The sequence below is a fragment of the Buceros rhinoceros genome, unplaced genomic scaffold (genome assembly GCF_000710305.1).
Source record: "Buceros rhinoceros silvestris isolate BGI_N320 unplaced genomic scaffold, ASM71030v1 scaffold18317, whole genome shotgun sequence".
In the NCBI taxonomy this organism is placed as follows: domain Eukaryota; kingdom Metazoa; phylum Chordata; class Aves; order Bucerotiformes; family Bucerotidae; genus Buceros; species Buceros rhinoceros.
In genome coordinates, this window is record NW_010421763.1 from 6639 (window position 1) to 17477 (window position 10839).

General features: G+C 46.5%; 1 protein-coding gene across 1 annotated transcript; it reads right to left on the reverse strand.

Moving 5' to 3' along the window:
• Nucleotides 1-1870: 1870 nt before the first annotated feature.
• On the reverse strand, nt 1871-8765 carry HSD11B1L (hydroxysteroid (11-beta) dehydrogenase 1-like). The gene is made up of 7 exons (XM_010139812.1): nt 8681-8765; nt 7323-7453; nt 5866-5977; nt 4514-4605; nt 3377-3470; nt 2352-2517; nt 1871-2057 (listed from the first exon to the last, which is right to left on the reverse strand). Exons 1-7 carry the CDS (start codon nt 8763-8765, stop codon nt 1871-1873), a joined length of 867 nt encoding a protein of 288 aa, XP_010138114.1.
• Between the last annotated feature and the right edge of the window lie 2074 nt (nt 8766-10839).

A 10839-nucleotide genomic window follows, 5' to 3' on the forward strand; every position in this document is an offset into this window, starting at 1 on the left:
AACAAATGCAGAAAGTGGGGGAAAAAAAAAAAAAAAGGACTTTGGAAAATTCTAGGTCAAGCTGGTTTAAAACAAGCATTTACAGTTTCTTCCATCACAGTTACTGATGTGACTGTACACTGTTACAGGTGTGATACAAGCTTCGTCAATGTCAAATTCCTCACTCTGGTTAAAAAAAAATCTTAAATTTATTTAATAAAAGTTTTACTTGCTAAGTAACTGGGGCTTTAATTCATACGTTAGTTGCACCTGCTTACGACCTTGCTTACAACAATCACCCAAGGCCTGCGGTGAGGAAAGGCTGTTTCCATTCAGCAAATCATCTTGTGCAATCACAGCGGGGCCGGGTGTGCGAGTCCTACTGAACGCAGCCCTGCCTTAGTGGGAACAACCGCACCGTGTCCCTGCGAAGGCTGGCTGTGGCTTTTTACTGCAGTCTTCAGCGTGGCAGCCCCAAAACGCAGGTTTGTTACATTAGCTCCTGCCCCAACGCAGTTCTGCAGTGAGAAGCCAGCGGTGTGTGTTGTAGAAGGGCTGGGTTCAAACTCGTTTGTGGATCACGGCGAGTTCTTATTTACACACAGCTCTGTCGGTCAAACTGCAGTGGCACCGTCAATGGCAAGGAGAGAGGAAGGCAGACACTCAGCACTCAGCTGGTGCCTGTTCCTGTGATGTGAATAAAATGTGCTTGTGGCTAAGGTGCCGCGTGCCATTCCCAGTAACAAGAGCTCGAGCTGCAGTGACACCTCTTGCAGGCACACAGGTTCTTGTGTTTAGCTCAGAAGGAGATCGTGCTTAGCCTAGCACCTGGCTGTCAACAGAGCAAAGGCGGCAGGGAGGGGCATGCAGTGACCCTGTCCCAGGAAGCTGCTGCTCGCTGGCTAGAATGTACCCCTCAACCTGCCTTTTTTGGGGTTTTTTTTTACTCTCCTTGGAGAAGGCCAGTTATGATTGAAGAAAGACTGTGACTGGCAAGGTCTGAACACTCCGTTTTACTCATATGGTAAAGGTTTTTAAGTAATACCTGGCTGTTTAAATTCCAAACCTGTTAACCAAACGTTCAGCTTTCAAAGCTACTTTACTTAACTGACCTTCAGGATTCCTGCACCATTCCTGTGGATGGGAACACCACACACAATAACCAGCCTCTCAGACACCACGATGCCCACATAAGATCCTTTATCCATCCCCAGCCCTGGAGGATTCAAGCAGAGCCTGCTTTTTCTGAGCTGCTAGAACTTAGAAGCTATGACACATATCCAAAGACATAACCTGTTGGGAAAGAGCCCCCCCCCTACATTCTTCCTCTTGTTCAGCAATCAGCAACCCATCTTGTCGTTTACAGCAAGGAAGAGCTGAATTAACACGTCCTCTGCAGACAGCAAACATCTACCAACAGGCTCACAGAAGCCATGTCACCAGCCTTACTTCACAGAAGCATCAACATATAACACCAATGCATTAAAAAACCCCTCAGTTTAATTCGAGATTAAAGTAGGAAGTAAGAATCCATAAAACAATGAAGCAGTGGAGGAGGATGTCCCAGGAATGTACAGACACTCCAGGACATCCTGTACAGAGGTTAAAGCTGGAACGAAGCAGACGAGAGGCAGTAAAAGCAGGTGGCTGAGGCTGAGGGAGTGAAGATGGGTGGAGGGCTATGACAGAGTGAACAACGGGAAAGATCTGTGACAGGCAGAAATATCACAACTGTGGCTGGAGCAGGATGAGATGGAGACCAAGAACAGTCCTACGAAAAGACCGGGGTTACTTTGCCACCACTGCTGCTTGACACCAACGGTTGAGTGGGATGAGGAAATGCGATTGGAAGGGCTGTAGGATGGGAGAAGAGACTGAGACTGGGCATCCCTTAAGGACTGCTGTAGTTATAGAAACGCTGTAAAACCTGGTCCCGGTCACTGGGGGACAAAACCCAGAGCCAGCATATGTGCTGCAACCACCACGGGTAGAAAACCTCCTGCACTCGTGTGGCACCCCCCCGGATGATGGCGAGCGCAGCTTCGGGAGCAGGAGAAGCAGTTAGGTACACTTTGCCCCTGGAAGGAAACACAGGATCAGTCAAAGCCTGTCAGTCCTTGGTGTGGTTTTAACTGTGCGTGCTGACTACCACAGGGTTCTGCACACACACGTTCCACGCTGAGGGGGACGTGCACAACCCCCATCACCTACCCAAGCAGATGCACTCTTCCCATTAGTTTTCCTGCACATCCAAACAGATGTGCACCTCACCTTAAACACAGCTATGGTGTATTTTTTTGCATGCTTTCAAGAAGAGATGTATTCCTGCAGACACACTTCCTCCCAGACTTTGACATCCTCTAAATACACACCTGGTATTCTCTAATGCGGTATCAGTATCAATGAGGCCCAGGATGCACAGTGTGATAGAGACATTTCTCTTTTGCATGATGAGCTCATGGCGAAGCGAGCTGAAGAACCCATCCAGTGCAAACTTGGTGGCAGAATAAGAAGTGGTGAAGGGAGTGGGTATTTTCCCTGGAAAAGGAGATAATGGAAAACACCAGGAAAGCGGCTGTAAGGAGGATGGCACCATGGAGGGGGAATCTGGATAGAGACAGAGGCTTTGCCATCTTACATCAACCCATGTTCTGTTCACGTGAGTTTCCCTCTATTCTAGGCACGTGCAGGCACTTAGAAAATTATAGCACTTTGTGTGAGCACATCCCAGCACAAGAGCCACCACGTATCTGGATAAGGGGAGGAGATTTAACTTACGCAGTAATCAGGTCATATGCTGACCTAAAAGGCCCAGTGTGATGGGTGATCTGCAGCCTCCCCCTGCCCCCCATCACATGCAAACACAGGGACTGAGTCACATGCTGGTGCATCTGGCCATGACATTTCCCTGACACTAAGGCACGTTACATCGCAAGGCAGTGATGAGCCACAGTCTGAACTCGTGCGTGGTGATGCAGCTCCCTCGACTGCACAATGAAGACCTTCTCCTGCCTCCCTATACCCTACCGCAGGTGCCGCTGCTCAGCAGTCTGCTATTCAGGCTGGCCAAAGCCAGAGGGCCTTGGAGTGGCAGGGTGGTCTTAACACTGTGTCAGAAAGGCAGGGGAGGTGGGCCTGGCTGTGAGGGACAGGAGCCAAACAAGCAGTTCTGAGCACATGGTGAGTGAAGAGCAAAGTTCCGAGGGAATGCAAAATGGTGCAACACAGGTAAGGTCTTCTAGAACACAAGAAGGGCAGCCAGGCACCAGCCTGCTTGCTACTATAAAATGCACAGCTTGAAAAATGTGTTGAGGGGTTGAAGGACACGGAGAAACACGATGTGCTGGGAATCATTGTTGTCACAAGGCCAGTACTTACGCCAGTTAAACACACTAACCTGTGAGGGAAGAAACTACCACCAGAGAGCCTTTACTTTTCTCTAGGGTGGGAAGAGCTGCTGTTGCAAGTGCCACATAACTGAAGAAATTCACCTGAAATGATAAAAGTAGACATGGAAGAAGAAAGAGGGTTTGGAGGGAAGGATTGCATGAGCCAGTTTGCATTGACCAATACAATGGTCAAAAATGGAAAGGAGCATGGCCTGGAGTTGCTTTTTCAAACATCAGGTGAAAAGAATAATCTCTGTGAGGATGAGGAAAAACATTGCATCCATGAGACTTTCGGATTCCAGAAAAAGCAATGGAGACGAGTCAGAGCAAAGGTTCTTCCTGGGGTTTAACACACGGATTTTTTGACAAGAGGCAATCCTGCCCCTTTTCTTGCTATGCTATTCTTTACCCTGCAAACCCTGTTCAGCAACAAGGACACCAGTAGCGTCTCAGTTGCGCCCCTTTTACGTTTTTCTTGACTGAGCTTAGACTGCAACAAAGCATAACATTCAGCATCTCTTCTGAGACTGACTGCTCTCCAGCTTGTAAGAAATTCCTTACCTGTGATCCAAAGTTCTCTACTCTCCAGTCCTTCCAACATGAAACAGAACTAATATGACCCACGTGACTTAAGAAGACTGAATCAAGAAAACAGCTCATGGTCCCATAATGTGCTACCAAGGTGATTCTAGAGGAAAACCGAACCTGTGAGCAGAGACTCAAATGGCAAACACCATTTCAAACAACCTCTTTATGTTCTGTGATGACCTATGCACTCGCTATGGTTTAGTTGAAGTGCTTGCTCCTCATCTATTGGCCTTCCTAAAGTAGACACACCTTGCACAACTGCCCGTAACTACTCATCAATCCCTAGTCCTAGCTTAGTAGGAGACAAGAAGGACAGAAGGAAGGAGAGAAGTGAAATTCTTCCCAGACATTCTTCTGCACACATATAAACAACAGAGCAAAACACCTGTCTAGTAACAAAGCCTCCAAACCGTGTAACTCGAAACACAAATGAAATAAAAGTGTTTTCCACAACCATTACCATAGGCTTGCATTTGCCTTTGAGCTTCCCAAAGCTGTCCCAGGAGAAGCCAGACTCCCCCAATTCCAGCTGAGCTCTTCCTGTTGGGAAACCTCACCTGCATGAGCCAGCGGGTGTATTCCACATCTCCAGCCCACATCTGGAAAAGGGTATTGCCCATGTGGTTCAACACCAGGTAATCCAGTCCCCCTGTAGACAGGAGTTTAAAAAAAGGCAGTCAAACAAAGGGCCCATCCTCTAACCAGTAACCAAGGAGCTCAGAAATGAATAGGCAGGCTGAACCAACCAGCCACTCCCTCAGAAGGATATAAAGTGCTTTACCATGAAGATAAATGAAATATGTGCACCTGGGAGCAGCTTTGCCTGCTCCTCAAGGGTAGAATCGGAAGGAAAGCTGTCCTTCTCTGACAGCAGCTCTCTGAAATGATGTTTTAGGGCAACACGGACTTGGAACTTAGTTCTGGTGGTACACTCTATTTTCATAGTTATAAGCAGAGACATTTGTAACAAAAATTACGATTGGTCTGGGAGTGTATCAGCAGAAACAGCGGAAGGTTTAAAAGAAAGGAATGAATTGATGGCTGCTGGACTAGCAGGTCATCCAGCTCACAGAACACTTATACACAGGTTCTTGAGACACCCACATCAGGAAAACCCAGAGCATGATGAAGTAATTAAGACACGCAAATAATGGACAAAAGGAGAATGAGTATAACAGAAAATGCTGCCTAATGACAGTCTGAACCAAATGAGACAAGATGGAGAGGTAAAAGATCATAATGACTCAACTCCTACAGGACTTAAAAGATAATCAAAAAGCAGCACATGATCACCAACCAAGAACCCAGAGAACACGATGAGGACTCAACAGCTGGCGTCACTTGTCTGTTGCATCACCCAAAGTAAGCTTGGCCAAGGCACTTGGTCATACACATTTTGTTGCTTCGGAGTGCTAAAGAATAATACGTGAGGGTGGGAGTAGTGTGAATCAGTTCTGGTTAAATTAAGACCACCTTCCCCTTCTACACAGTCTGGGACTGAGCTTTGCTACAAGGGCAGGTCACTACCTTCAGACCTCTCAGTCTGTCTCTCTCCACACAAGACACTATGTTCAGGGTCAGGCGTGTACCACTGGTACCCACTCACACACGGTAAATGCGTGATGTGGTGCCCGGTGACAGGGGAGGTACTGCAGCTGCTGCTATGAGGTGTGGTTTTAGGGAAGTACTGCAAGCAAGTACTTTCCACATCCTTTTGTCCTCTACCAAAAGTCATGCCCTCCACACAAAAGGCCGCTGAAAAGCTGGCCACATCCAGACTGATGTTTACAAACCCCACACGCTCCCATCCTAAACATCCCCCTCGCAGGGGAAACTGAAGTAGGAAGCTCCTACTGGAACGAGAGCTGTCTAAATATCTGAAAGGCAATGAGATGCCCAAGTTGCTTACCTAGCTTTTGGACAGCAAACTGAACGACCTTTTCAGGTTCTGAAGGGGAAGACATATCTGCAGGGATATAAAATATTTTCTTTGCTCCAAGGGTCAGGCATTTCTCCATCACCTTGAAAAACAACACACACCCAAAGATTAAACAATATGGAATGGGGGGGAAGAACAGATATAAGGGCACAGTAAGACACTCTTTTTCTCCATACTACAGTCAGTGAGAGTAAATTCTAGACAGAGACATACTTTAATTTTAAATCTACCGCTATTCAGCCTAGGGAGAGCTCATTTTGCATCCAGACTTTGTTTAACCAGGCAGTTAAATAGAGGTGACTCTCGGCAGGATGCAGATCTATCTTGGAAAAAAGACCAGGATTTCCCTGAAAATGACAAGCCTTCTTCAGGAGAACTCTCTGGAGTTTATGCTTTACATTAAGTTCTTTTTGTTCCAAAATATCTGTTAAGGTTCTAGCAGTATTCATCTTTCATAGCCCCGTTGCTATGCTGAGTATGTGAAGGGATAAGCAGTTAGCTCGTTGCTGAAATAATGCTTCCAGGCATTAGCAACTCTTCTCACGCTCACTGTCCCCAACTCCCCTTTTGCAGCATTTCATAGTGAAGAACCTTCCTTGCAAGTCACCAGTTTAAGAAATACCTTCTCTGAATATTGTCTTACTAAACAAAGTACAGATAAGAGGGTCTCATCTATTCAAGACGGTAAAAAATTATTTAACCTATAAAAAGGTTTGAGTCTTTTAACAAAACAGCTACTGTTTGGACTCTGACAAACTGCACGATACCGCGCAGGATTGGTAGTTCATGGAATCACAGAACACCTCAAGTTGAATCATCCAGTCCAACTCCCTGCTCCTTGCAGGACTACCTAAAGCTAAACCGGATCGCTAAGGACATTGTCCAGACGCTCTGTGAACGCTGACAGGCTTGGTGCCATGACCACTTCTGCCTGGGGAGCCTGTTGCAGTGACTGACCACCCTCTCAGTGAAGAATGTTTTCCAGTCTGAACCTGCCCTGCCACAGCTTTCTGCCATTTCCTTCTGTAAGTGTTCAGGCAGTAAAAAGTTCAGGCAGTGTATACGCATCCTCCTGTACAGCCCAACTCCCTTCCAGGCTACACCTCCCTAGCACGCGGTGTCACTGCCTTCTGGTGAGAAAAACTGGGCATATTGCAGCAGGCACTGGAGTACGGCCACACAAAGCAGCCCATCCAGCAGATCAGTCACAGAGAACTGCACGCGACGCTGCCAGCAAATCAGGCTCAAAACGCATCGCTGGCATGTTCCATCTTTCTACATAAATGGAAAGAATTTCAGAAGTATCTAAGCTGGTTTTGCTCAACAACAGTTCTGAAGGAAAGCATATCCTCTTGAACAACTAATTTATGGTTGTTTTGGTGAAGTCCAAATCTCTTATATCTTCTCTCATACAAGAAAGTTCTTACCTTCTGCAGCACAGCTTCCCTCCTAGCAGTCAAAACAATTTCAGCACCAAATCTGGCATAATGATATGCCATCTGCTCCCCAATCCCAGCACTGGCTCCAGTCAGGAGAACGCGAGCACCAGACAAGCTCTCTTATTTATGGGAAAGAGAATAAAAGATGTAGAAGTAAGTGAAGGAAGCAGCAGAGGAACTGCCCTTAACTACTGGCAGAGCTCTGAAGCAGAAAGGTGTGTGTAGTATTCAAACGCTCGATGCTTCTCCAAAACTAGAAGAGGCAGGACTGACTGACCCGAGATTCACAATACCTTCCAATTCTTGCTAGACTGGAAATAATTAAAAATGACCTAATCTTGGAGGAATGAGCTATTTTTCCCTTCTGACAGGTGCCTACAACAAAAAGGTTAGTCATCAGCCACCCCGAGACAAGTAGTCAGCCATACTGATGTTTTGGCCTGGATCACAGGAAAGCTTGGCAAGCTTAACAAGCTCCAGCCCACAGCAGTCAGCTCGGCCTAGCTCTGCTAACGTGCAACCACCGTTTCCCTCCTCCATCCTGACAAGCTCCAGGTTCACACTTCAGTGGCGGAGCAGGAGGCTCATACTGACCCCATTCACTCAGACAGCAGCGTGCTAGAAACCAAAGAGCCGAGCCTTGCTCCCCCATCCCCATCCCTCCTCCCCAGCTCAGCACTCTTCCTCGGAGCTGGCCAGTGGACAAAAGCAGGCAGCCAGTCTGGTTCGGTTGCCATGGGAAGAACCCCAGGCCCAGCTGCTGAAGAGGTGTGTTGGTTTATTGCTGCATGTTTGTAGTGGATGTTGCGCCTGCGTTATCACTGCCAGGGATAATGGCATGATGATGCCAGACAGCCCTGTCAGACGCCCTTTGCCTGGGTTTGGAGACCAATATCTTTCAAGAACGACGAAGTTGGTTTTCACATTATAAAAAGCTGTACAACACAGACTAGAGCCTCCTGCCTTCTGCACATCATTTATCCTTTGATATCAGTTTGGAGACATGTCAGCCCTCTCGTGCTGGGCACTGCACATCTATAGAGACAGTTCTTGAACCCAAGGAATTTGCAATTAAAAAAAAAAAAAGAGAGGAAAGGCAGTGCCAAAGTACATGTCATTTCCCCCCCACATAGACAGCTGGATTCCTTGTAAACGCTGTTAGATCATTTTGTCTTCCTCTTTGTTTCAAACTTCTCTTTATTTCTGGGAAAGAAGACTCCATGTTGGGACCACCAGCTCTGTAAGACTATGGGCAGGAATGAGACCACCAGTCATGAGTGTGGAAATTCAACCTTCTTTTACGTGATTTATATTCCAGTTTGGAATGACCTCCCTGCCAAGCCTACCTGGGTTAAAAGGGTCCTTCCAGAAGAAAGCCAGGAGTCCAGCTACGATCCCTGTAGCACAAAGCACTTTTCCAATCGGCTTCATACCTCCCCAAGTTGTGAAGCCTCGAAGCTAGCACTCCAGCCAAAATACTGTCACCTCCGTCCTCTGATGCTGGAAGCCAACCTGTAAGAGGCACGTAAAGCCCTTTTCTGTCCTGTGGCTGTGTAGAACTGAGACTCCAGCCGAGAAGTCTCTCCACTGGGAGCCACAGTCACCTTTGCCAAGGTGTCAATGAAAGATAGGAAGGACATGGACAACCAGCACTTTGAAAAGAAGCTGCAGAGAAGTTGGTGTTTCCCTCTTGAAGGGTGGGAACACCACAGTCCCGCCAACGGTTTGCATTGGCCCAGGAAAGGTTAGAGCTGGGCTGTGCCAAGCAGTGCAACTCCCTCTTCGGAGGAAGTGACCTTGGCAGGATGAAAAATGTCAAGCTGCAGGCCTGCAGACAATGCAACCCACCCTTGTACGAGAGGAAGGGATCCAAAGAGGGGAGAAAACGAGCCTGGAGGAAGCTCAAGAAATCCTCTCATCTACCCTCCTTCCTTGCTCAGCCACTGTTTTCTCAGCCTTTCACTTGCTCGGGGACAGTCGGTCTGGTAGTCAGTCTGTCTGAGCATGAACTGCACTACCAGAACTGTTTTGAAAATGTCTGTCCCTCATGGAACACCCCCCAGAAACTTGAGGAGTCAGCACCGATTCCTCATTTAAACCGTGACTTGGAAGTCTAATTTGATAGCAAAAAGCTTCTGCATTTTGTATTTCAGATTCTCACGGATATATTTGATGTAAAAATACATCATAGCTGAAAAGCAAAAGTAATCAAAGGTTTACATCTTTCCAAAATAATATATTATCTGCAGCTTGTGACGAAAATGTAAAACACTTGAAATTGTGCTCACAAATTACATTTAGATGTGCTTTTCCACGCTCTGGGAGCTGGACATGCCTGCCATAAGTAAATTGGTGTACAAGGCAGGGAAAAAGGTGAGGGACTTACTTTTAGTTCTTTAGAACTTGTCCTGAAAAATGAGAATTCAAAATTTAAGTTAGTGTTGAAGCTTACTCATACCAATAGCATTCACCAAGCTGAGCACCACTAGCCAGTACTCCTTCTCTGTATATTTTCTGAGTTTTTCTGTCTTCACAAATTCTTTAGTAGCCAGAAGCGGTTAGATACAGTGAATAAAGGAGAAATTAAAAAGAAATTTTGCAGTAGCTCCAGCAGCTCTCTTCTTCAAAATTCATTTTGTCAGCTTTCAGAGTTCTGCAAATGTTTAAAACTAGCTTTTTGGGGGGTGGCAGCATATCAGGATGTGGCTAATCCTTGCTGAGATAATGAGAGCAACAGTTTCACGCAGAGGACAGAGAAGATCAGGGACAGAAGTCTTGGCAGGATCGGGGCCGGGAGAAGATAATGGGAAAAATGGGAACAAGTATGAACTTCAGTAGGTGGGAGGTTCTGAGATAATATAATAGCTACTCCTGAAGCTGAGATGTTAGCAGGTGGATTTGAGCCTTCAGGGGGTTCCGTTAAAAGCATAATGGGATTTGACATACAACACGTATTTTCTACGTCTACTAATTGTGTCTATTTCTACTCTGCTGTTATGAACAGGGGATCCAGCTCAGCTGAGTATCAGCAGTTCAGACCATCTAATATTTGCTTTCAGGTTGATAAAACAACCCGTCTGGATTTTCTCAGGATTAAGAAAAAAGTGAGAAACAGATAATTGTACCGAGAATTGGGATGGTTTCCAAACACGACAGGCACCCGCAGCGAGAGCTGGCCTGGATTTGGCCAAATGTTATGTAAGCGTGTGTAAAGACTAAAAGGTTAGGAGCACTACTAGTGAAAAAAAGAAAGAAAAAAAGAGAGTAATAAAAAAAAGAGACATCTGATTCTAAGAAAAAAAAATCTTTGGCTGGCGATTCTCAGAGCTCCTGAGACTCAGGGCTCTTGAGTCAGCCTCGATAACAGCGCGAGTTCTCCCTAGTCTAGAGGAGAAACCCCCTCGTGTCTAATCTCACAGAACGTTCAGTTCGTTCAAGAATTCTTATGCTCACGGCTGATGACACCGAGCAGAAAAGCCGTACCTCCGGCTGGCGGCGCTCCTCC